The sequence below is a fragment of the Sinocyclocheilus anshuiensis genome, unplaced genomic scaffold (genome assembly GCF_001515605.1).
Source record: "Sinocyclocheilus anshuiensis isolate Anshui unplaced genomic scaffold, SAMN03320099.WGS_v1.1 scaffold2806, whole genome shotgun sequence".
Taxonomy (NCBI): Eukaryota; Metazoa; Chordata; class Actinopteri; order Cypriniformes; family Cyprinidae; genus Sinocyclocheilus; species Sinocyclocheilus anshuiensis.
The window spans coordinates 195040-222169 of NW_015542896.1; the positions used below are offsets into that span (position 1 = coordinate 195040).

General features: G+C 37.1%; 3 protein-coding genes and 1 long non-coding RNA gene across 8 annotated transcripts; all 4 read left to right on the forward strand.

The window, feature by feature from the left end:
• Positions 1–302: 302 nt before the first annotated feature.
• LOC107694684 (serine-threonine kinase receptor-associated protein-like) lies at positions 303–6952 on the forward strand. Of its 2 annotated transcripts, none has more exons than XM_016494377.1 (10): positions 303–344; positions 1586–1710; positions 1878–2013; positions 2104–2185; positions 2507–2579; positions 3182–3281; positions 3431–3568; positions 3687–3823; positions 3952–4101; positions 6250–6952. In XM_016494377.1, the coding sequence occupies exons 2-10, from the start codon at positions 1599–1601 to the stop codon at positions 6309–6311; spliced, it is 990 nt and encodes a 329-aa protein (XP_016349863.1). In that variant the 5' UTR covers positions 303–344; positions 1586–1598; the 3' UTR covers positions 6312–6952. The 2 variants fall into 2 exon arrangements, with proteins under 2 accessions (XP_016349863.1, XP_016349862.1); XM_016494376.1 differs by lacking the exon at positions 303–344 and adding an exon at positions 1242–1449.
• Positions 6953–7227: 275 nt separating this feature from the next.
• LOC107694685 (lamina-associated polypeptide 2-like) lies at positions 7228–18577 on the forward strand. 3 transcript variants are annotated; one of them, XM_016494379.1, is made up of 15 exons: positions 7228–7541; positions 12022–12139; positions 13098–13247; positions 13330–13472; positions 14571–14666; positions 14888–14956; positions 15042–15179; positions 15533–15598; positions 15683–15823; positions 15962–16054; positions 16216–16275; positions 16364–16579; positions 16687–16806; positions 17034–17137; positions 17708–18577. In XM_016494379.1, the coding sequence occupies exons 1-15, from the start codon at positions 7305–7307 to the stop codon at positions 18039–18041; spliced, it is 2085 nt and encodes a 694-aa protein (XP_016349865.1). In that variant the 5' UTR covers positions 7228–7304; the 3' UTR covers positions 18042–18577. The 3 variants fall into 3 exon arrangements, with proteins under 3 accessions (XP_016349865.1, XP_016349864.1, XP_016349866.1); XM_016494378.1 differs by having other exon boundaries at positions 7229–7541; positions 14571–14681; positions 17708–18576; XM_016494380.1 differs by lacking the exon at positions 14571–14666 and having other exon boundaries at positions 7229–7541; positions 17708–18576.
• Positions 18578–19309: 732 nt separating this feature from the next.
• Positions 19310–19835, forward strand: LOC107694688 (uncharacterized). 2 transcript variants are annotated; one of them, XR_001634908.1, is made up of 2 exons: positions 19310–19585; positions 19716–19835. It is a non-coding gene; the product is annotated as an uncharacterized LOC107694688 (long non-coding RNA). The 2 variants fall into 2 exon arrangements; XR_001634907.1 differs by having other exon boundaries at positions 19317–19585; positions 19719–19835.
• Positions 19836–19860: 25 nt separating this feature from the next.
• Positions 19861–22604, forward strand: LOC107694680 (phosphate carrier protein, mitochondrial-like). Its single transcript, XM_016494371.1, has 6 exons — positions 19861–19900; positions 20160–20298; positions 20916–21088; positions 21244–21329; positions 21665–21689; positions 22414–22604. The coding sequence occupies exons 1-6, from the start codon at positions 19861–19863 to the stop codon at positions 22575–22577; spliced, it is 627 nt and encodes a 208-aa protein (XP_016349857.1). The 3' UTR covers positions 22578–22604.
• The last annotated feature ends 4526 nt before the right edge of the window (positions 22605–27130 follow it).

The following is a 27130-nucleotide window of genomic DNA, read 5'->3' on the forward strand; positions in this document are numbered from 1 at the left end:
TTTCCAGGCATGAAAATGTGTGCTCACTGCCGATGTTCATCTTGAATGGCCTTTAGCAAGATTCTCAGAGAGATAAAATTATGTAAGATGTGTAGCAACCTGTGATTCATGGCAATCACACGCATTACAGTTTCAGATTGACGTAACTTTTAAATAAACGTAACAAACGTTTCATTTCTTTGTCTTATAAATAAACCATATAAATATGTACGGATCGATTGGTTAATAGATGCACATGTATTTGTTAGGTTAATAATACTTTATCAATCATTATATTTATCTATCTATCCATCCAGAATGTTCTGTGAGACTTTCCAGAAATGTCTCCCCTGCCTTTAAAACAGGTACGTGTCCCATAATGACCCTGCATTATCATGACATCACAGAATACAGGTCAGTTTTGTCAGCATCACTGGATGTTAACAGATTGATGAAGTGAATTTGATTTTGCGGCTTGTAAAATTCCACATTCACAGATGCAAATATTCAAACTCCAGACCTCTCTTTTTTGTTTTCATGAAATAATTTGAGCTATACATTTAATTGATCCATTTGTCTTTAACAAGTGTATCTGTTTGTAACTCTTTTCCTATCTTTAATGACATGTAAGTTTCAAATCGTTTTTTTCTTCTTCTCCAGTGTAATGTATTAAACGCCCCCTTTTTTCTTATTTAGTTGTTTAATTTTTTATTTTGTTGCTATTGTTTATCATTTTTATTTGTTGATATTTGTGTATTACTGTTTCTGTGTTGTTGTCTGTATGTAAAACATTTCCCTCCGCAACCTGTTTATGTGTATTACATGTCGTGACCACTGTATTCAAAAGAAAATTGTTCTAATTTTATCCTGTACAGGAATTACTTCCCTACGGGGGGCGCTCCGTGGCTCAAAAAGTTTACTTGAAAGATTGATAGTAAATCTTTTGGTTAAGATGTGATTCATAGTCGTCATAATAACAATAATTTAATAATACTGAAAAACTTTCTCTTTATAATGCCGTACGGCCTCATAATAACGTTCTCGTAATTTTGAGCTCGTACCTCATAATACTGAACAAATGTTCTCATATACACGGTTATAAGCTTTCCTTATAGGCTTTTCTTCTTTTTTATATTACACAATAAACATTTTACAATACGTGTTAGCAAAAATGTTATATGTACTTAATGTTAGAGAAAGGACTATTATAGCGCTCCACGTGACACGATTCTGACCAATCCCGTGGCGTCGCGGGCCGGAAATGATGGCCGGTTTTCACACTAGTGCTTCCATTATGTCCCTGTAGCGTTAGCGAGGGCTCGAGTATAGCTTACACACTCACACACACCTCGTGTAGCTGGTGGCACAGCACTGTAGCTGGGAGCGCAGCTCTGAGCTCCACAGTCCTCCCCGATACGTAATTTGGCCACAAAGTACTGGTGTGTGTCGTTGTTTTGCTGTGTTTGCAAGGTAATGATTGATTTCCTGGCTAGCCAAGCCTGTTAGCCAGCACATCTGTTCTGTCCTGTTAAATACCTTGTTTTTAGACATACACGGGTAGCTGTTTTTGAGTAAAATTCCAGATGTGCCCTGTCATTTTTTTTAGGTCTCCAGTGAGTATGGCTATGAGACAGACTCCTCTCACCTGTTCTGGTCACACCAGACCTGTTGTGGATCTGGCGTTCAGTGGAATAACTCCTTATGGATATTTCCTCATTAGCGCTTGTAAAGGTAGGTGTGTTCTTTAATCTTAAAACCAACCCTTGACAGTACAACTGGTCTTCTTGCTAGGCATTGAGCATGTTGTTTAACAATTTGTTTAAAGTAAGTGACTGTCTATAAGATTAATTGTCTGTAAAATACATCTGAAAGTTTGTTTTGGCAATCCAAAATTGCAGATGGCAAACCTATGTTGCGCCAGGGAGACACAGGGGACTGGATGGGGACGTTCTTGGGTCACAAGGGTGCTGTCTGGGGTGCCACCTTAAATAAAGAAGCTACAAAAGCAGCTACTGCCGCAGCAGATTTTACAGCGTAAGTACAAGCAATAGCAAAAAAATGATATGGGTGAAGTAATATTGGTGAAACGTTATTTTACCTTTAGTATTTATTTGAATCTGACAGAAAGGTATGGGACGCTGTCACTGGAGATGAGGTCCTCACACTGGCGCACAAGCACATTGTGAAATCTGTGAACTTCACACAGGTATTATATTTAAATATAGTATTTATTTATTAGTTTACTTCTTGCATTAAATATTTTAAATATACTAGAATAAAGTAATGAAAACAGTACCCTTTCAAGTCTTTTCGAATACAAAAATGTTGAGATATAAGGCTGAACAATATTAAGATTTATTTTCTCTATCTCTATAATCCAAACTATGTATGAAACTACCATATGTTCACAGCATTAATAATGTCATTTCAGTGATGTCACTTCATTTCATGTTTTCGAACACTGTTAATTGGGCGGAGTAATTTTTTTAAAATGAAGAGATTTTATCTGCATATGTTAAATCAACAGGACAGTAACTGTCTCCTGACTGGAGGGAATGATAAAGTACTGCGCATCTATGATCTCAGCAAACCTGAAGCAGGTATGTAAAGTGACTTTTTTTTATTTGTTTTGATTTGCAGAATCCAATTCCTAGTCATAATTGCTTAGCACATTGTGAAATCTGTGAACTTCACACAGGTATTATTTTTAAATACAGTATTTATTTATTAGTTTACTTCTTGCATTAAATATTTTAAATATACTAGAATAAAGTAATGAAAACAGTACCATTTCAAGTCTTTTCGAATACAAAAATGTTGAGATATAAGGCTGAACAATATTAAGATTTATTTTCTCTATCTCTATAATCCAAACTATGTATGAAACTACCATATGTTCACAGCATTAATAATGTCATTTCAGTGATGTCACTTCATTTCATGTTTTCGAACACTGTTAATTGGGCGGAGTAATTTTTTTAAAATGAAGAGATTTTATCTGCATATGTTAAATCAACAGGACAGTAACTGTCTCCTGACTGGAGGGAATGATAAAGTACTGCGCATCTATGATCTCAGCAAACCTGAAGCAGGTATGTAAAGTGACTTTTTTTTATTTGTTTTGATTTGCAGAATCCAATTCCTAGTCATAATTGCTTAAAGATAAAATGACATGTTCAGCTAAATGGCATTTGTAATGCAGAACCCCAGGAGATTGCAGGCCACACCTCTGCCATAAAGAAAGCTCTGTGGTGTAACAATGACCAACAGATTCTCTCAGCTGCTGAGGACAAAACTATCCGGTAAGTGGCCAAAATGGTAATGGATGAAGTCTTTGAATTTTACAGTTGATACTTTGCTTTTTTGCAGACAAATATTTTACAGTATGTCTATATATGTCGGTTTATGTATGTATGTCTGATTCTGAGTGCGTGTTGTCTTTCATGTGTAGACTTTGGGACAAGAACACAAAAGAGGCAGTGAAGACACTGTCGTTTGATGCCTCTGTCAGCAGCATGGAGTACATTCCTGATGGGGAGATCCTCGTTATCACATACGGGAGGACCATTGCTTTCTACAAAGCCCACAGGTAGATGGCTACAATCTGTCAAATCATGCAAATATTACCTTTAAGGGCTAATTAGGACAAAAACATGCCCTTAAAATGTATTGAGAACTGAATGTCAGACGGTTTCTGTTTTATTCAGTTTGGATCTGATTAAGACTGTTGATGCCCCTGCTTCCATTCACTCTGCCTCACTGCATCCTGAGAAAGACTTATTTGTAGCTGGAGGAGATGATTTCAAGCTTTATAAATATGACTACACCACCAGAGAGGAAATGGGTAGGAATATGGTTCCTGAGTTAATGTAATTAACTAAATTATGAAAAAACAAAGCTTATTATTATAGATTGGCTCATGAATATATACTTATTTCTTCATGCTTGACATTAAGTTTGTCTCTCTTTCAGAGTCATATAAGGGTCATTTCGGGCCCATACACTGTTTGCGGTTTAGCCCTGATGGAGAGCTGTATGCCAGTGGCTCAGAGGATGGCACTCTGCGTCTGTGGCAGACAGCTGTAGGGAAAACATACGGCCTGTGGAAATGTGTCCTGCCTGGTGAGTTTACATAGATACTGTGAAGATACAGTCAAGAAAGTAAGTATGTCGGGCTGCACAAGTGGTTGAATTAAAACCGAAATCGCGATATGGCTTAGTGCGATTTAATTAAATATATGCACACCACTGCATTCTTCTACACACAAACGGCTCATGATCCAGTTTTTTGAGTGACTCTGAGCAGCTCAGTTTGCAGTAAATGCTACTCTGAGCTTGGGTCACTTAAAATGTGTATTTGAGAACACAAAATGCTCCAACTGTCTTAAACTTGTAATGATAACTTGAAGTGCTTATAAACCAACTGTTGTCAACAAAACAGAAGTTTTAAGGGCTCTCTGCAGGGTTATGCACAATCTGTGTTCACTGAAGTGAAAGCTTGGTGGTTTTCTTTAAAATAAAGAAATTAAGACTGTAATTTGTACTGTAAAAAAAAAATGTAGTAGTAATAGTAGCAGTATGTTTATCTTCAATACTCCTATTTTTTTTTATTTTACAGTTTAGGGGTAGGCGATATGACCAAAATCTTATATCACGACATGAGTAATTTTATTACACAGTAACGATATATATCACAATATAGTTAGTTATTTTTGCTTTAAATAAGGTCTTCATGATATCAAAATGTTTGATACCATAGAAATTTCATAATTCTTGTCACCAGTGTCAATATCACAAAATAAAAATGTAAAAATATGTACACTTTATTTCTGAAAGCCTAAACTTTACATACATTATCAGTCTAATACGCTTCTATTAAATGTAGTAGTAATAGTAGCAGTATGTTTATCTTCAATACTCCTATTTTTTTTATTTTACAGTTTAGGGGTAGGCGATATGACCAAAATCTTATATCACGACATGAGTAATTTTATTACACAGTAACGATATATATCACAATATAGTTAGTTATTTTTGCTTTAAATAAGGTCTTCATGATATCAAAATGTTTGATACCATAGAAATTTCATAATTCTTGTCACCAGTGTCAATATCACAAAATAAAAATGTAAAAATATGTACACTTTATTTCTGAAAGCCTAAACTTTACATACATTATCAGTCTAATACGCTTCTATTAATTAACCAAAAGAAAAGCTTGCAATATAGTGCTTATAATATGGCATTGTTATATTTTCTAAGTCCAGCAGAATTGCAGCACTATCATTAGATTTGAAAGGCTCATGACAGATGTCATTGCCTAAGTTGGCTGAACGTCTGATGCATTCGGCACACAAAACTGGAAACACTGTGGGAGTTTCAGAGTCGTCATCGGATTGGTTGAATTATACAGGATTTCCGGGAGACGTGTGTGTCACGTTCTTTAGCGTTCCGCCTGGAAACAAATATGCCGTGACGCCAAACCCCCTTATGTTAGAAGAAAGCCGTTATGTTTACAACTGTGACAATGAGCGCTTATCAGGATCAACTGAACGCTGGATTTTCAAAAGTATGTGAAATATTTATAGTTTGCAGCATAGAATCTTTAAAATACGTCCAAGAGTTTTACACATGGTCTGTTATTGTGGGGACATTTCCACGCCCCTAAACATGACGCAGAACAAACCAAAGCGTGATTGGTTGCTTTATCTGTCTGTCATATGGCCTCTTGGGCGGTCCTTGCCATTCAAAGCGGCCAAGGTTCCCAGACCTTCTGCCATCACCCTGCAGCCCAAGACTGGTCGCCCACTGAAGCTAAGCAGGGTTGAGCCTGGTCAGTACCTGGATGGGAGAAACCAAAGCGTGATTGGTTGCTTTATCTGTCTGTCATATGGCCTCTTGGGCGGTCCTTGCCATTCAAAGCGGCCAAGGTTCCCAGACCTTCTGCCATTAGTCTGAAGGTCTGGCTAAGCGAGACTATCACTTGTCTTTACTTAAGCGATTAGCTGACAAGTGGCTTGTTTTGCCTCTCATTTGCATGAAGAAATGCTTTTTCTGTTGTGCTGTAATTAATACAATATCTGGCACAATTCTCCCTGAATGAGAATGAATCAAATGCCTGCTCATCAATAATTCAATATTAAATTATTTGGTTATCAGTGATTTTTTTTTTTCTATTTGAAAGTGCCTCATAGGTAAGGAATAGGCTTCATATGTGGCCTTGTGTATCAGATTATGTATCCTACACTAAAATCTCTCTGTCCCTTTCAGAGGAGCTGTCATCAGAGAACTCTGAAGTCCTGTACTGCCCTCCAGCAGAGATCAAGGCCTGAGTTGGGAGAGAACGAGGCAAAGGAGGAGAGATCACGGGAGAGGTCAGGGGACTGGACGGGTCAAGGAAACCACACCCCAGCAGAGTGCTGTGCCACCACCCTTTTTCACATGAGACAGACCGCACGGCCGAGCATGACTTTTGAGCGTGGAGATAAACCAACACGCACATACACATTGTGGATATGAGCATCAGGAGACGGCGGTAGAGCTGAGAGCGCTAGTTCAAATGCTAATCCTCCAGCTGCCTGCTTTTACTTTGATACCCATGATACACCAGTCAGCTCCTTCATAAGCGGTCGGTTTCTGCAGCACTGTGATCACTTTCGTTAAGATTATTTTTCTTTTTTTTTTTTCTTTTTTTGGTGTTACAACATGTGCTTTCAGTACATTTTGTTTGTTAATGCGAGAGTTCAATGTTCGGTTTGATAACATCTCTCAGCGGAAGTGCTCCTGAGGAACGTGTTATTCAAATGTTTTTCAATAGTAGTGTGAATTTGTGATAAATGTTTTCCATGACAGCCTGGGAAATATGTAAACATGTAAAACTTAAAAGTGACTTAAGTTCTTTAATAATTTTGTCTTTGGTTGCAACATAAGTTGTATCATTTGGCCAATAAAATGATGACGTACCTTTATCAAATGGAACATTTTTATTATTTTTTTTTATGAGATAATATAAAAGTTTTAATTTCAAAGCATTAATTACAAATAACTTAATGCTGTGATGTTCTGCACTTCAATTGCCCATCAGTCCACCAATAGAAGCCATTTTGTAGTTTAAATCTAATCTTTTTAAAGTTATCTTATAAACTTATAAACAAGTGGTTCAACCCGTCTATTTATCGCCAGCGATTTTAAATAGTCTAATAACCAATCAGAGCGCTTCTTTCTGCGGAACGCGTCCAATAGGGGTCTCTCTCCTAAGATGGTCACTGATCCCATAAAAGAAATCAGTCTCAGCCAGCGATAGTGTTCTGCTCAAGCTAACAGACATGTCGGAATTTCTGGCGGACCCGTCTGTGCTCACTAAAGATAAGCTTAAAAGTGCACTGCTGGCCCATAATGTGGCTCTGCCGAACGGCGACCAGAAGAAGGACGTGTACGTGCAGCTGTACTTGAAGAATCTGACCGCGCAAAACAAAAAGAGCAGTGGCTCTCCGGATGTCTTCTCCAGCGACGAGGAACTGCCTCCAGCCCCCGTGGTCTCCAACAGGAGCCGCTCTGGCAGGGTGGGTTGGTTGGTCGTTGATCTGACTTGTTTTGGCTATGCTTGCTTTGTTTTGGCTGGTTATTTGATTTCCATATAAATGAATCTGAATGAGTTGATGCAATTCGCAGTTTCGATTTTTATAAATTGAATCAAATCGTGCATCTTTTAAAAGATGTTCGAGTAAAATGAAGAGGTTAGTATTATCAGAGTAAATAAATGTCACAGGTGTCCGGTTTACCAATGCACATGTCTTACAAATGAAAACAAACCGGCATGGCGAACTTTTACTAATGATGTCCGATTCGTGAACGAATCGTTATTTTGAGTTGGATCATTTCAGTGAATCAATTGAGCTATATTACAAAACAGGTCTGAACGATTCATTTGCGAACATTGAATTAGTAGAATAGAAGTGTTACACAAAACACAAATATTTGTATGAATTTTATCACACTCGCAACATATATTTATTAGAATAGTATTAGATTAAAACATGCAGTAATACATTTAGCCAATAATTGAGACTTAAATTATATTTAAGTTCTAAATTACTTTTTAAGTTGAATCATAGCTACAAGTAACTTGGGCTCATGGAACGCCCTTAAGATATAATCAAAACACATGTAACAAACTTAACGACAAATATGTAGTCTGAACCGCAAAATGTATTTATCGCTTTATTTGAACGCTTATTGCAATAATATGTCGTGCAGAAATATATCAGGTATCGCGCTTTTACGTAGTGCCTTAAAATAATCATTTTAGAACAGGGTTTTGAAGCTAACCGTTCGAAAGAACCGATTCGAACGCTTCTCAGCCTTTGTATTTCCCGCGTAAATGCATCGGTCTGATTCATTGATTTAAATTTCACTTAAGTGTTTAAAATCCATTTACAATCATAAATGCATGACTTGCAGAAATTATAACGTGTCGAAAATCTTACACTGCTACGTGTTATCTCAGTTCCACATCTGTTTCAGGCGTGTCACAGGAAACGTAAAAGTCCCAGGCCCAGCTTTATTAATGAACACTTAAGGGAAGAAACATACTGTGGAAATTCGTACGTAGTTCGTATCTAGCATACCATGGTAATTTAAAAAGAAAATGCACACGGTTTTGATATGCATCTAAATCTGGTGATGTTGCTGGTCATTGGCATTCCATAAATAATGCTTAAGTGATTAAGCACCTGGTCTTGGAGAAGTGGGAGTGTTTTTCCCCCCACTTCTCTATATTTGTTACTAATTTTTTAATACCAATAGCTATTTTATAAACGCATAATACAGCCAGACTAAGCTTAGTTTTTCTATCAGGTAAGGGTGTGTCTATTGTTGCCATTATTTATACATTTTTAGAGTGAATACTACAAGTTTCAAGTTGGTTCTGGTTATTCAGCCAACCCGATTACCTCAACCATCCACCCAGACAACTATACCGAGTACTTTTATGTTTTAACATAGATGTTTGATGTTAAAGGGTTAGTTCACCCAAAAAAAAAAAAATCGGCTGCGTTTTACTCACCCCCGATGCATCCTAGGTGTATATGACTTTCTTTTTTCAGACGAATCCAGTCGGGAACAAAGGCCTCCTGTAGCGAATCGATGCGTTTTTGTAAGAAAAATATCCATATTCAAAACGTAATAATCACTTGAATCTAGCTTGCGCTCACTGTTGTAAAACGGAAGCAGTTCCGGGGGAATTACGTATGAGGTCAGCTTTGCGCATGCGCGGCTCAGAAGTGACGCACGCGGAAACACAGCGGCGAGATCGAAATAAAACAACGGTAACTAATTAGAAGTACAAAACGAGGATTTGTAAAGAAGAATGTCGGAGGATTTCGATATAAGCCAAGAGGAGACTTGTTTTCCTTTGCTAAAGTAAGGAAACTTTGCTGCTTTTGATCCTGTAAACAAACGTTGGTTTTCATGAGACTCACCGGCGCATGCGCAACACTGACCTCATACGTCATGCTCCTGGAACATGACGGAACATGATAGAGCTTGAAAGATCAAAGACAATTTTTAATATAATTCCGACTGGATTCGTCTGAAAGAAGAAAGTCATATACACCTAGGATGCATCGGGGGTGAGTAAAACGCAGCCTAATTTTTTGGGGGGGGTGAACTAACCCTTTAAAGGCACCTCTCTATACTCCAGTGAATGAGGTAGTGTGGTCTGTCATTATGAAATCTACCTGAATGGGAGTTTCCCTGTCATTAACCCCCTCCTTATCTTGCCTGCTAAGATATTTTTCTTCAGCGATAAAAATGCCAGTACGTATTTATCAGGTATGAAAGACTACTCGAAGTTAAATCAGGGATTGTTATTTCAAAATTTAAAAGGCAGCTATTGTGTGTGCGTGGTACATATCTCCGTGTGCCTGTCATGTATAAGGATGCAATTTACGGTCAAAATTAATATTATAAATATAAAAATGTTTTTCTGTTCTCACTATAGTACAGAAAAACTTTTCCATAGATTCCCTAGCACTATCTTGTGGCCCCCTGGGGGTCCCTGGACCTGATTTTGAAAACCCCTGACTTGATCGAATAGGAAGTTACAGGTCTAGGAGTTGTAGGATAAGATGAGAGTATCACAAGGCTGTTTTCATAATGGGTTTGGTCCCTTTATTGAGGAAATACTTTCTCGTGAAGAGGAATTTCTGCTTCGGCTGCCAGATTTGTGTGTGTTTTGCATTTCTCTTTGAAGTTGCTGTCTCTCAGATAGTAATTTCAGAAACATGTGAGACACTCCACTTTGGCATGTTTTTTATTGACGTGCAATAGTGTACATCGATTTAATTTTTCCCAGGTTGCATTAATTGTGGCCCATTTAGTTGTTTGATCTCATGTTCAACCTCTTCAATCCATTGTAAAAGTGTTTGGACCAGATTATGCTTTTTTGTGTTCAAATAAAACTGGTTTAGAAGCTGTGATGCAAAAGTCACAATTGGGTAAATTGTGGGTAACCCACATGTCTCATCATTGCAATTTTCCAGAGAGTTGACTTTTACACTGAACCACGTGTGCTGACGGCATGCTGGTTGGGCTGGTGTAAAGCCACAGGACTTGGCTTAGGTCTGTCAGGGTGCTGTTGCCCAATCTGGAGCTCTTTCTATAGAAAGACACTTCCTGGACTGAAAAACCAGCTCTGCAATGGCCCATAAATCTTACTAATCTGAAACTTGGAACCAGAAATGTCAGAAAAGCAAAAGCTTAATCTGACAAAATTACGCAAAATAAAAAAAAATCACTATGTACAGTATGATTCTTTGTACAGTGGCTCTGACCACATTATTTTCTGTTTTCGAGAATCAAGGTGCTCAATTTTATTTTGGATAGTGGTAATGATGACCAAAAATGATGCAACAGTAGCAATATGTGAACTTTGTTCAGCTGAAGTTTCGAGAGGCGGTTCATTGCCAAAGAAATTTACACTGAATGGTTTAATTTATCACCTGAGAACACAACATTCTCAAAACATACTGAGTTCAGTTACCTATTTTCTGTAAATTAATTTCAGTGCATCACTAATATTGAATGTTAAAATTTTCTCAAAATGTGTAAACAATGACTGTGATGTGTATTTGTGTATTTCGTGTTTGTTTTATTGATGCACAGTATTAATCTGAAAATTCAGTTAGTCTATATGAAACTCGCATGCTGAGTGTGACATTGGCAGAAATGAGGGTGTTGTCCGTGGACTAAGGAAAGGTTTTTTTCCCTCCATCCTGCTGGAATGCTGTGATTATGAAAGTTTTTTGAGTAGGCAGTGTTCCAGATCAGCCCCTCTGAAGGCCTCTTACTGAAGCTCATGCGCCTTCACGATCTCCTGCCCCTCGTAACACATTCTCTCCTCCTCCTCTTCACTGTTTTCACCATTTCTCCTCAGTCACATGGTCGTGTTTGTGGAGCGGGGCTCGACTCCAGGGAATGTGGCTGGATTTTCATTGTTCGTGCTTTGTCCCACTCCGAAAGTCTGTGTTTGCAATGCCTCCAGTCTCTAATGCCATCTCTATGGAACTTTGCATAAGCATTATTGATTTTTCATTTCACTGTCTAATTTAACTTGATTGGTTTATTCAATTAACATTTGCTCCTGTACTTACATGCTAGACGTGTTTTCTTCATAGGACTTGTTTTTAAACTCCACGCAGTTGGCTCTGAGCTCCTGAGTTTCTCAAAAAGGTAATAGTGTGTATAGTATGTTTATGGGCTGGGGGTTGTAATGAATGTACTCACATTTTCCTTTGAAACTAGCTTGCATTTCGGAGCAGGCAGGCAGGGCACTTGTTTTCTCTCACGTCTTGTTTCAGTGTGTAATCAGGAGCCTGTCAGGCAGACACCTGTTGCTTTAACAAGTTCAAATACTTTACCATGATGTAATTTTTTCATTTTCAGTACTACAACTTTGCAAAGTGCATGTGAATATTAAGCTGAAAATGATCAATCACAGGACTGATGTTCACTATGTAAAGATGATGTGACTTTTCTTCACAGAAAGCCACCAGGAAAACCGACAAAGTTCGTCCAGAGGATGTTGATGTCACTGAGTTGAGCAACGAGGCTTTGAAAGACCTGTTACTGAAGTATGGCCTGAACGCTGGACCCATTGTTGGTGAGACATTTATTAGATTCAAACTCGCTGTGAAGTGTAAATATTGCAGATAATATATCATTTCAAAAGTAAGTATTTGGGCACTTAAGCAATACTTCATTGTTTTATAACAAAATGTCAAACCAAGTGGCATTTATTTTAAAGACATGTGGCAACAAAAAAGTTGGTGTGTGTGTGAACTACACCTGTTGATGCCTGTGAACCTGAGGAGAATTGGCTTCATATATTCCTTAAAATAAAAAAATAAAACCTGGGAACAGTTGGTTAAAAGTAACTGCAATAAATGGGGCCACTATATATATTAAACGGCATTTGTGTGATACAAGATATTTTAAGATATGTACTAAAATGTATTTTTTTTTTTTAAGACTTAATTATTTAAACAAATGTATGGAAGGGAGCCTACATATATGGAGGGATTTAACAGACTAAATTAAGTGCATAATGAAATAAATGTTGCAGTGAAAAAGTAAACTATAAGCAAAAATAAAGGATGGATTACATTTTTTTTTTTCATGTATGGACATGAAATACCCCCAGAAAAAAACACCCTATTAGAACCTCATGAAATATAACATGTAATATACACATAAATAAAACTTTGCCTTGTCACAGCACAAACAAGCAACTAAAAACAGGTTTTCACTTTGGAATAATGCCGTTGTCTTGTGGTCTTGTGCAAGGCTATCAGTAAATCAGCAGTTTCACCAAGCATGCAGCTTTGCATGTTTGTCCAACTTTGGCCTGAATAGTTATAATGTCCTTAAATGGATGTTGGAAAGCTCTTCAGATAAAGCAGCAGACTTTCTCACTGCTTGTTATGAATAGGGCAGAACCCTTTCATGATGGCAAAGACATTTTCATCTAAATCAAACAACATATTTCAGCATTGTTGTTTGTCATGCTCCGAAGAACTTTACTGATTTGACACTGACATTAACCAATGTCTTCTCATCAGCGTCCACTCGGAAGGTCTACGAGAAGAGGCTTCAGAAGCTGTTGGATCAAGGTCCTCCTGAGACTGTGGCCCCTCCCTCAGAGACGTCACAGACAGACGGCAGCCAGAATGGCAACACAGACTCAGACCAGTACAGCGACAAAGAGGAAGGTAATGGACAACAAGATCCCTTTATTTAAGCACATACTTATAGAAATAAATGTTAAAAAATGCTCTTTTGCCTGTTTGTCAGAAACGGTAGCTCCAGCCCCTGTGTTTGTGCCCGAACCTGAACCAGAAGTAGAGGCCGAGCCGATCCCAGTTGTGGAGAGACCAATCAGGAGCAGAGGGAAAACACCAGTGACCAGCAGAACACGCAGTGGCCAGCACAACAGGGTGAGGAGGACGAAACATGTGCATTGTGCTTGCTTGTGCTTTTCCTTTTCCTTTTTTGCTTTTGTACATCAGCCAAAACGCATCTCGGTTAAATCAAATTGTTTAATCCATTTAACCTGCAGCAAAGGAAAACCGCTGTTGTGCCTAGTGGTCGAGCTATGTCGATATCTAGGGAGTGAGGTGGCAAATCTACACTACTCTTCATATACAAGACTGGTGTTAATGGCTGCGGAAAATTTAGCTTTGCCATCACAGGAACAAATTTCATTTTAAATGTATTCAAATAGAAAACAGTTGTTTGAAATTGTAATAATATTTCACAATATTACTATTTTTACTGTATTTTTCATCAAATAAATTCAGCCAACAATTCCTGGTATATAAAATAATGTTTTGCCTTTCTCATTAATATATTGATGTTATTTGATTCAGAAATGCATCTCGTTACAGGAGTAAATGATTAGTCTAAGGCCAATTAAGTAGCCTGGCCAAAATTGTGAGTATGTGGCAAATGAAGCAAAATCTGCAGACTGAAGATATGTTCACATGATTTCAATTACAGCTAGCACTCCTACGGTCTCATATCCCTTCTCTCTTTCACTTTAGCTGCAACTTGGCCCAGACTTTAATCCTGTTTTATCTTCTTATTCCCTCCCTTCCTCCAGACACTCTTAGCTTTCTCATTCCTGTGTGAAGGTCTTGCATCTCTTTGTAGACTTGTCCAAGTCAGTTGTAAACAAATAGCCAAGAATATACTCTCATTAAAGACTTCTTTTTTTCAGAGTATCTTGATTCACATAAAAGCTGTTCAAGTTTCTTAGGTAGTACAATTGTTGCATCCTTTCGCCCTTTACTGTTTACTGTCTCTAATATAAACAGTTGCAATTTTTTCCCCCATGCGATGTTCCTACCTGCATATTTTCCCAGCATTATCTGTTCAGGGTTCAGTAGCACCACCTGGTGTAGAAGAGATCTGACCTACTGCAGGTGGTCACATGACTGCTCCACATTTGAATGTTGTCATACCTGCTGTCAGTATCAGATAAGCCATTTACTCATGTATGGAAAATTCTAGACCTTTTGTTGTGTGATGTGTAGGAGGATGAGGAACATAAGCAGGAGGAAGATTTGCCAGTTTTGAACATTAAGAGAAAGTTGAAGAGATCTTCTCACAGGCTGGATCAGATGGTTCCTGCAAGCGACGACACTGTAACATAATCTGTGGTTATGATATTAATGTGCATCACCTGGTTTCTGGGTGTGATGATAAAGTTAAAAAAAAAACATATTTGGGTTTGCACACGGGTGGACAGGGTTTGGTTGAGCTCATATTTGTTTCACAAATGAGCCACGGCTGAAATATACTTTATTACTCAATGGTAAATGGGGTTTGTATGCATGTGTGGTGTTTTCAGGAGAACTCTGAGCTCTCATCTGCAGAGTACTTCCCTGTTACTCAAGACAGGAGAAGAACAGGACTTGTGGTAGGTGGCCATGACACTGGCGTAGTGCCAACTGTCTAAATTATGAGACTGACTTCATGAACATGCTTTTGTCCTTATATTAAAGGCAACAAGAAAAGAGCCCAGACCTTTGCTCACAGACAAGACGTCAAAGCTCTCATCTAAGACTGAATTTCTGCGACGACGCAGCGCACCAGTCCGCTCATATCGGCCTGATTTGAATGAGGCTCCTGTTACTGATAAGGTGTCGTTCTGCTTAAAACCCCTCATCTGAGATCTTAATTTGAAAGGCAAAACAATTGAAGTTCTCAATGTAATTCTATAATTTACTCACCCGCAAGTTGTTCCAAATCTGTGTGAGTGAGTTTCTTCTGTTGAACAGAAAAGATGGTGTTTTGAAGAATGTTGGCAGTTAAACAGGTTTGCTTTGACTTCTATGGTATGGAAAAAATACTATGGAAGTGAATGGCTACCGGCATGTGGTTACCAACATTCTTCAAAATGTCATCTTTTGTGTTCAACTGAAGAAAATTCATACAGGTTTGGAACAACATGCCTCATTTGTTTGTTTGTTTTTTTGGAAATCATGTCTCGTAGGATTTCTCTGAGCCCTCAGTATTGAAGGTCTCTATTCCTCTGGTGAGGATGAAAGTACAACCTTTGGTAGGTCCAGAAGAAACCTCATACATGAACATGATGCAGCTCATTTTCCAGTGCCACAGTGTTTCTTATGGTGTCATATTAAAGGTAGAGCCAAAGGATCCCAAACCCTCAAAGCGCTCCTCCATTTCTGCAATTAACTGGGCAGAATCACTAAAATGGCACATTTATGGGTCTCCTTACCAGTCTGCCTTATCCGGTTTACATGGCGCCACTCCTGCTGACAAGGTGCCAACCCTCTATAAATCTTCCATGTCTTTCAACTTGAGAATGAAAGCATCACATTTAATAGAGTTGGTCATTTTTTTGTGTGTGTGTGTGTGTGTGTGTGTGTGTGTGTGTGTGACTCAAATGTCTTCTCTGTAGTTTGATGAGAATGCCGCTGAATTCACTTCCCCTCCGATTAGACCATCCAATCGAGAGCCGCTCGTTTCCCTGCTTAATACTGCTTGCGTTGAGGTGATAATACACACACATCCATCATTAATTAATGGTTTTAGCTCTAAATCAACGTATAATAGATGTCAAACCACCATTTTGTACTTTTGTCCATCTAGTCAGCCTCAAAATGCATATTTGTGCAACATAAAGGATCTTAACTTACATTTTCATAATCTCAGGTGGATGGCCAGGGTATGCAGGACATACTGAACTGTAGACCTTCGAGCCGTGCTCCTGTGGTACGTCTCGTGGCAATCCACGGATAGTTCATAACCGTTTTAAACATTCATTTTAGTAGCTCACGAGGTTCTGTTCTGTTCTCTGAAGGCACAGGAAGTCAAATCTGTCACCGTATCGAAGCTCTCAAAGCCTCATTTGAGTCAAACCAAACCTTCCAAACCCTTGATAGACATGGTGAGCTGTCTTTCACCTTCCTGTGATGGCCGAAGAGAGGTTTTCCCATCACACTCAGTTTCTTTTAGGGATTCTTCCCCACGTACAGCTTCAGAGGACTCTCTTCCTGTCTCATATGACCATTCCCAGGTTTGCAGTTGAATAATTGTTCATTTATGGACATTTGTTTTTGACATGGTAATAGGTTACAATGTTACATGAATTTCGAGCTGTAGTTTACGTTGTTGGTTTATCAGGAGAGCTTTGGCTCACCAAAGACCAAGACTAGACAGTCCAAAATCACCCCTTTCTTTTCCCAAATCACTTTTGTCCGAGGACTTGATAGCAGCCAGACGGAGACGCCAAAGACAACAACGGTAATTTCATGATCTTTATGGTTTTTGGCTCCACAGGTGTGTAAAGGTAATGAGGAAACTTGGGATTCAAGAGTCACTGAGGTTATGCACGGCTGTGGTGTGATGTAACGTGTTTCTTTTGTTTTTAAAGTGAAAGCTGACAACATGGATCTTCAGTATTGCAATGTTTGTGGTGATGTTATATCCCGCACCAGTGTTCACGTCTTTGTGGCTGTCTTTGTGCGCAGGTTGAAAAGGTGTCTGCTATTGATCAGACCCCGAGGACGGTAGAGAGAGATGTGCTTAAAGAGATCTTTCCCAATGAAAACCTCAGCACCCCTACTGGAATCAGGTATGGAGGGAAGAGCACTTGCACTGATCAAACACCAGAGTCAAACAGAAATAAGAGCGTCCATGTCTTTACAAATCTGATTTAAAACTCCCTTTAAACTTATACAATTTTAAAGAAAAAAATGTAATTATAAAATAATAATAAAAGATTGTGGCAAACAACTTGGTTCTTTTCAGACAGTTGTATCACACTGACTTTTGTCTCCCAAAAAATATCAAAAGTATTAACATGCTTATCATAAAAGAATTTTATTCAAGTGATTGTAGGCATTGTTTTTTTTTTTTTTTTTAATTCTGAACAAATGAGTGTTATGACCTATAAAACTGAATTTTTGTATACACAAACAACAGATAATTTCAGCTAACCGATAAGTACCAAAAGATTGCAAGTAAACCACTATAAATCAATTTTTTTTAAAATGTATGGACAAAGTAAAAGTATTTTTGGAAAAGTATGTCTTTTTTTTTTTTCTTGTTTTTTATTAAAAAAATAAAACTTTTAAAACGAGGTAAATTTCCTTGAAGCAGATTTTTTTCAAAATATTTACTTATTTTTCAAATGTATTTTTAGTGCTACCTGTCGCCGACCAATCAGAGGAGCAGCTGGCCGGCCTCTGGTCGGTGACGCGTGGCTGGACGAATCCCGTCTCCGTCTTAAGGAGCTCAGAGAAACCAGCTCCTCCTCCACCTACACAGAGACCCGATCTGTTCCACGTGTAACCGCTTCCAAGCTCGTGGCGCCCCCTGCTGTGAAGACCAGAGCGCGGCGCAGCCTGCCTGTGTGGGTGCAGCTTCTGCTGCTCAGTGCAGTCGCTGGATTCCTGTTCTTTGTCTACCAGGCCATGGAGACTAATGAGGTTGGACTCTTCAAGCAGAGCGGCGCAGATGATAGCACCAGCAAATGAATGTTATGCGGATCGCCCCAGTCTTTTCCCTCATCATCATACTCGGGCAGTACGTCTCCGTTGATACAGCAGCCGTGGACTTTTATCTGCGATCTTTATAGATTCATACAAAGACAGAAAGCCCCAGCTTTTGCATCATGTCTGTTCATACCCTCTTCCAAATGAACCGGTTTAGAGGAATGAAGCCTGGTTTTAATTTTAAAACGGTCACTTTTCTTGCCTTTTGTATGTTGAGTGTGTATGTGTATGTGTGTGTGTGTGTGTGTGTGTGTGTGTGTGTCATTTGTACATTATTTTACAGATAATTGTTGGTGCTGTCAATGAATGTGAGTCTAACTGAGTTGAAGTGCTGAAGGAGTTAGCTAAATACACTTGTTTTGTTTGTAAACTACATTTAGTGTCTACTTGTGACTATTTTTGCATTTATTTTCACATGTAGCTCTTTATAGGTGCCGTATCTTAACATTGACGGCCCTTGTAGTATTTGTGTATGTTGCTGAAATACAAATATTTTCAATAAACTGTTTTGCAATGTAATGCCATTTAATCTTTTTATCATTTTAATCCATTTCATTTTTGTTATTTTGGGATCTTGGCGTTACAAGTAGTTTTGTAACGTCAACAATTAATTTGAACAACCTAATTGAGAGTTTGCAACAAGAACTCGACTGTCTAGTTCTCAAATTTGGAAATTATCACTATTAAATTTGAGTGACTTTAAAAATTTGGGTTCATAAACATTGTAAGATCCTGATACTTGATGTTACATTGGTAGAACTGGACAATGGGTAAAATGGCCACCATTATGCCCTTTACTCTGCTTTTAAGACTGATGCATTTACCATTCAATATTCTGAATATGTATTTATTTTATATTATAAGGTGCTGTAGATTTGTGAGAAATCTGGGAGCGTTCAGGTACTTTTTATATATATGACAGAATATGGTTTAATAAAGCAGTTTACCTCATATCATCTACATCTCAGTTGGCTGGTTTATTTTGATAAGTGTGTGTGTATATGTTTGACCTAATTTATTAGCACACTTCCTCTACTAAATGTATTGCCTTCAAGTTGAGAGGGGGTTTGCAGCAGTTCTTCACAGAGACACTGGAAAGTCTGACCTTACTTTGATCTGGGATAGGTAAGGAGGATATAACTCTGCAAGGCCCTCTGCTCTGGTCCAGGAATAGAGAGTCTCATTGCGTTTAATCGCCTTACACCAGCCACTGCTGTGCGTAATAAGCTCACACACACTACCATGAGCTGAAGTTTGCAGTGAGACTCAACCATCAGTTACTATAATTTAGTTGGACACATATTTACACCAACAACTCAACACAGAATGGTGTGGTTTATTTTTTCATTTTTTTATGAATGTTAGTGTGGCCCATAATAACAATTCCTCTTTCAAATGGGTTGGTGTTCATTCTCAGTGTGATGACGTCACAGAAGGTCAGGGGGATTTAGTCTGAGGTCATCTGATGTCTTAGATTCACCTGCCGCTGATGCACCCAGGAGGCGCCGTTTCTTTACAACCAACAAGTGAGTGGACTATTTCTTTCAATATGAATTTCTCAAATACTTGAATGAGAGATAAGTGCTTTATTTCTAAGCAATGTATGCAAGAACGGCTTACTTTTGTTTGATTTTAATTGTCACCTGTCTGTTTTAGCAGTAAACCCTGGTGAAAATGTACCCAATTGCCCTAACACAGCAGGCACGGTTGAATCCTTTCCAGACTCCTCTTTTTTCCATGAAACCACAACAGCAACAAGAGAGCCAGCAGATAAAACGCAAACTTGCTGCAGCAGCTTATGATGGTAAGAAGTTCTTCGTCTTTATCTTCTGAATTGGAAAGTTGGTTGCAAAAATTAGACATGGAATATGACTTTTGCATATTTTTTTTATTTTGTCCTCTTATATTTTATTTGTTTTATTTATTATTTATTATTTGTTATTTTCCTAGTATTTATTTAGGTTGCTTTTTTGTTTGCAGTAATTGTTATGGTTGTTATTATGTGTTATACGATTTTTTGGACATTTTTTGGTTGCTGGCATTACTCAGTTGTTGGTTGGTTGTTGGATGCTCAGTGAAAATACGCTACTATATTTAAAGTGAACTCCGACTGTCAGAATGTGGATATTGCACTGGCTCCTATGGAAGCGTGTAAAGTGCGTATCCAGACGCAGCCCGGCTATGCTAACACCCTGAGAGAGTGCGGCCCCAAAATGCATGCTGAGGAGGGGCTAAAAGCGTGAGTAGATCCTTAACCCTCTGGTATTCCTCACTTAGGGGTCACACTTACGATCCTCGGAGGTCTAAACGTACCAAATAAGCTTTTTTTGTTAATGAAATGAATTATGAAATGAATGCCATATTTTGTTTCAGTAATATTTATTCTTTAATAATAACACATTTTTGAGGGGATTTCATGAATCTAGACCATATTTACTTCTAAACCTTTTCTATACAAATATTAGAAGCAAAAATGCATTATTTCCAATTACAGTTCAAATGAAGCAAATGTATTTTCTAAATGTTTATACAGGGCTATATATTGTATAAATAAATAAAAAAGATATAAAGATATATATATATATATATATATATATATATATGTATATTTTCAGATATATATATATATAATTCATCAAGCGCAAATTATTATTATTATTTATTTATTTTTTGCTCAAAAAAGACATCTAGAGGGTTAAGGCTGACCAAACTGTACAAAATGACTGTCGTTGACTGCATTGCACTCTTAAAAATAAAGGCATTTTAAGCAACATCAGTAGTTCCATGAAGAACCTAAAGGTTCTTTAGTGGAAAAACATGCTGGAGTCCTGATTGTGGGTGTTATTGTCTGTGCAGGTTCTATAAAGGTCTTTATCCCTTGTGGCTGAGGCAGATCCCCTACACCATGATGAAGTTTGCCTGTTTCGAGCGAACCGTGGAGACGCTGTACAAGTACATAGTACCAAAACCGCGCAGTGAGTGCTCCAAACCTGAGCAGCTGGTGGTGACCTTTGTTGCTGGTTATATTGGTAAGTTAACTTCAAAAGTGGTTAGGCCCTTAGGTACAAGTTTAGAAACATTTAGACATACAGATTAGCATGATATATATCTGAAAAGAGAACTGGCTCAAGTTTGCATCAATAGATATAGATACATATAAGCTGTGTTGAATGTTTGTTCTCAGCTGGCGTGTTCTGTGCTGTGGTGTCCCATCCCGCTGACTCTGTGGTGTCCGTACTGAATAAAGAGAAAGGCAGTTCAGCTGTTGAGGTGGTGAAAAGGTTTTATTTGACAATGGAAACGTGCTGTTGGGTCTCCATGCGAGTCAGAAAAACAAACTCACACATATGAGTATATGTTTTTATATTTCTTGAAGGCTAAATTCTATATGGATGAATGCAAATTCTCAGGAAAGAAACCATGCTTTTAGGTATTTAAAAAATAAGTAATACATTATACTGAATCAATTTTGCCCTCAAACAAAAAACTGAAAGCTATTCGCTTGTTTAGGCATCTTCTGCTTCTCTTTGTATAACATTGTTTATTCCCCCTCTCAAATTGTTTTTTTTTTTAATTTGTTAAAAACTGTTTATACAACTGTTGAGGTGCTGAAAAGTCTGGGCCCTGCAGGTGAGTCACTGCATACACATATATTACACATAACAGTCAACAGCTGTTGATCAAATAAATACTTTGTTGATTAAAGATACAGATGTAAACTGTAGCATGTGCAATTTATGTCAAAGGACCACCCTGTGGTCGAATTTATTTATTTATTATTATATTATTTTTTATTATAGTTTTTATATTTCTTGAAGGCTAAATTCTATATGGATGAATGCAAATTCTCAGGAAAGAAACCATGCTTTTAGGTATTTAAAAAATAAGTAATACATTATACTGAATCAATTTTGCCCTCAAACAAAAAACTGAAAGCTATTCGCTTGTTTAGGCATCTTCTGCTTCTCTTTGTATAACATTGTTTATTCCCCCTCTCAAATTGTTTTTTTTTTTTAATTTGTTAAAAACTGTTTATACATGTTTATTGTTATTATATTGTTCATAAAAGACTTTAGACCTTGAAGCACCATTTCACTGAGGTTGCAGAGGGATGTAATACTCTTTATTACCAAAAGAGGAGGCTGTTGTTCCTGGATTTATTCCCATTTGATCAGCTCAGCATCATAGGGATCTCATTAGAAATTAGTAATGACCAATTCGTTTTGTTAATTATTTATTGGCATGTTTAAGTGTCATGACATGAGATAAGAGGGATAGATTAGCACAGTTTAGTAACAGGTCTAGTCAATCTGTGTATAAATGAATGTTCATATGGGCACTGTTTTTCCCACAGGTGTGTGGAAGGGTCTTTTTGCTCGAATCATTATGATTGGCACACTGACCGCACTACAGTGGTTCATCTACGACTCAGTGAAGGTGTACTTCCGTCTGCCCCGTCCACCGCCCCCTGAGATGCCCGAGTCCCTTAAGAGGAAGATGGGTCTCCTGGACTGCTAGACTCTACCCTTATCAACAGTATCTTGAGTAACTAAACAAAGTCAGAGATTTTTTCCACATTCACCACTTGCAATAAATTCCACAGTCCCTGGGGTGTCTATCAGTGTTGAAAGCACTATTGAATGATCACTAGGTTCTCCCAGGGTCACTGATTGTCTGTATGAATATTAGAGCAAAATCAATCACACACTAAACATCTGTTGATTTTTATGTGACTCCTGTGTGTTTTGTCAAACTGTTTTGCTCTCATTAGGTAATTAACTAACTAAAACCAAAAAAGACTACTGTATTTATCTATTGGAAATAGAATTTTGGGTGTTATTTGTGTGTAAGAAAAAGTGTTTTGTCATTATGTGTAGAAAATGTAGGTAATATTGGTATGCACATATTGTATATGTAGTTTAAATATATAGTCTTATTTGTATGCAATAAAACAGGGTTTCATTGTTTTTATCGTTAACTAAAACTAATTAAAACTTTTTGTTAATTGAAATAAAGCTCAAATAAAATAATGTTAGAAAAATGAATGAAAAATGAAAAATGTTTTTAAAAAAATTAAAATGAGAAATGTTGCCTTGGCACCTAACTGAAATAAAATACTGTAAGTTTAAGCTGGAATATTAGAATTGCTGAAACTAAAACAGAAATAAAAATTTAATTAAAATGAAAGCTAAATAGAAATATTGAAAGAATACTAATAAAAAAACAAAAGCATATAAAAAATGAAAATTAGCAAATAAAAGATTATATTATATTATTATTAATAAAAGCTCATTCAAAATACTGTAATATTATATACATAATACAAAAAATAACAATATGAGTTTACATTTACATTTAGTAATTTAGCACTCTTTTGTGATAGAAATGCTAATGCCAAGATCAATTAAACAAAAGTGTATCATTAAAAAGACATATAAAGTTAGAATTAAATAAAACAAGTACATGATCTTTAAAAGCTATTAAATGTTAATTAATTAAAAAAAATTCTAATTACATGTGAAGCTGTTATGACATTTTCTGTACGCTAAGCATTACGTCAAGTAAACATTTTAGTCATACCGGTTCTGCTAACAAAAGGCAAACAAGATCGAAACTCCTGCTCTGGAATATCATTTGAATTCACCTTTAATTAGTTTCATTTATGAATGTTTTATAGCATTTTTCAGTCACATTCCGAGATGTGGTATCCACAGTGTCTTGCTTTGAGTGGCCTGTAGGAGTGATGAACTGATCCAGTCTCACCTGCATTCTCTCCCCTCTTCTATTCTCATCAGCTTGATGTAAGCAACAGGAAAATGGTGACCCATGACCTCAATACAGCTCTCAAAGAGAAATCCTATCAGAAGAACATCAAGCAGAGAGGGGTCATTCACTTCACAGAGTGTACCTACATTTAGGTCTTCTTTGTGAGAGTGTATGAGTTTTCGAGAGGGAGGGACTGGGTGTTCACGTATAAGTGTGTGGATGGGGATAGTCAGTGTCTGTGTGCTCCATTGTTGTCATTATATCCCATTTGGTTTGTCTTGTTAATGTGGTTTGCAGTGGCAGGACTGTGAAGTTGAATTCTGAGAAATGAATGCTCTCTGATTTGCTTACTAAGCCACTGATGCTGAGGGTCAAAGGTTACGGGATTGAGTTGCATTTCAGTGTAACCTTTTTTCCACAAATGCATTCACTCTGTAATGGCTCCACATGCACCTTCACCTCCCTAGATAGTAATGCAGCATCAAGGCATCCAAAGTGTGTTAAAAGCACATGTTTTCACTGTGCCTTTGGTAAATAACTGAACTTTAGTTTTACAAATCATACAAACTGGAATGAATGAATAAATCAAAACCCACATGAATGCATTGAATGCATGAATTATGGCTATTTTTAGTGAACACATGCATAGAGGGTTCAAGCAGCTATTTGTGAAGCTCTTGTGATCACGGGCAGTAAAATTACACAAGTTAAATTTGACTTTGTTAGATTTGAATTTGTCATGGTTTAAAAAAAATGAAAAGCAGCAGTGTTTGGATGAAACTTTTAATTAGAAAGTTAATTAGCGTTAGAAACAGGGTTATTATAGACTTGAAATAAGATAAAATGTAATCTAAAATATAAAATAATATAAACTTGTTTTTACTTATTTAAAAATTGTTTATATATATATATATATATATATATATATATATACGGTATATATATTTATTTATATATTTATAATATATATATTTAAAATAATAAAAACTACAATAGTATATTAATGGTACTAAAATAACGGTTAGAAATGCAGTTTTGTTAAAATTGCTGATAAACTTTTATATTTTTTATATTGCATAATCTGCACTTACATTACATTATGTTTATGCATTTGGGAAATGTCTAACCAGCTGTCACAATAAAACTCAAATTATGTCACATTAATCACTCAAATTATGTAGAAACACTACATTTTAACACAGGAATTGTTAGTAAATTTCACAAACAATTTAGAAGTAACAGCAAGTAACAATTAATTAAACATGACATTTTGAAGTAAACTGAAATAGATTTTTTTGTAAAATATACTCCAGTTATCTTTGTTTAATTTACAACTTTAAATAATAATATATATATATATATTTATTTTATTTTTTTACAGTACTGAGATCTGTCTTTACTTAGGCAGTAATGAGGATGCTTTACCTTTAGTTTTGGCTTCATATTTGACAAAAATAAAGATTTGGTACTGTTTGTATACATTTATGGTTACACTTTACAATAAGGTTTCATTTGTTAACTAGACTTAATGCATTAACTAGCATTAACTAACAATGAGCAGTACATTTGTTACAGTATTTATTAATTAATTGGTATTAACATTAGTTAATAAAAATACAACTGTTCATTGTTAGTCCATATAGCTCACGTCCATTAACTAACATTAATAGATACAACTTATTACAACAACTTTATACAACTTAATTTTAATAATGTATTAGTAAGTGTTGGAATCAACATTAACTAAGATTAATAAATAATTTAGAAGTATTTTTCATTCATAACTTATGTTAACAAATGGAACATTATTTTAAAGTGTTACCATATTTATAATAGTTTCACAGGCAATAAAGGCAGAACATTTTGGCCAAAAGAAATGATCAAAACCTGTACAGCTTCACAAGAGAGTAGTGTGTGCAAATACCATACTCTATGTATTTGTGCATGTGAGTGTGAGCTAATGTGTCTGTCTCTCTCTCTATTGTCACAACCCTTGTCTCATAAAAGTCAGTCTGAAATAGTATGCAGTCCCCTCGCCGGGTCACATGGGTTCATTAATAACCAAAGGTTTGGCAGCCGCTGTAATATTCCATGAGAGAGATTGAAGAGCCAACTCATAGTCAGAACTCATGGAAGAAATCCTATACATATCCCATGTTCCAGCTGCCCTCATTACCCTCATGAAGAAAAGTCTAAGTCTCTCTCTCGCGCTCTCTCTCTCGCTCTCTCTCTCTCTCTCTCTCTCTCTCTCTCTCTCTCTCTCTGCAGCTTATAAGCAGGCCAGTGATTGGCTACCGGTTTGATGGGTGGTTAGTTTGTGCTCACTGATTGGAGAGAATAAATGAGGTGAATTATACCAATGAGGGGCAAACCCGTGATGTATACAGTTACTGCACTGTTTAGACACTAAATACATTTATCAGCCATGGCAATAGATAAATATTTAACTTAAATTTCTCAACTAGCATCTGATAACTAACTTCAGTGACATGACAGGTTGTATTTGTACTTTGATATTTACAAAGTGTCATTTTTAGACTACAAAAATCTGAATTTAGCAGGATTGACACATAATTTAGATAAACAGAATGTGAGTTAGCCATGGTTAAATGATCTTTGGCAGCTTGATTGCCTTTAAGGGGTCATAGGATGCCCATTTTCCACAAGTTGATATGATTCTTTAGGGTCTTAATGAAAAGTCTGTAACATAGTTTGGTTAAAATTTCTCAATGGTAGTGTAAAAAACACCTTTTTTACCCTGTCAAAAACAGCTGTTTTCAGATCAAGCTGTTTTTGTAGCATTTTCCTTTAAACGTCAATGAGCTATGATGACCCCTCCCCTCTCTTCCAGCTGCTCTCAGAGAGACTGTTTACTTTAGCTGCATTCATTGTGAAACTTGCTAATTAGCACATTATTAGGAAAGGCGATTTGCAAAGATTCATTACAAAACATTATACTCACTTCTTCTGTAGATGAGGCTGGATCATGAATGATTCGCACGAACATAGATGCATTTTATGTAGATCAGGGACGCATACCCTTCAGAAACAAAGGTAATCCACTGCGATTTCAGCGGCTCAGATGTCGGGAGTAAATGACGACTGCTATGTTCATTATTACATCCAACAACAGAACACCTCAATCGCTTAGGAGTCATTCTTGTCTACATCTGCTCCGGCGGTGAAACAATGGCGGACTGATGACAACTCACTCAGGGCGGAGCTAAGGTAAAACACTACTGTCAATCAAACTATCATGGGAGGGGCCTGTCTGTGTGACATCACACAGACAGGCATCTGAGATC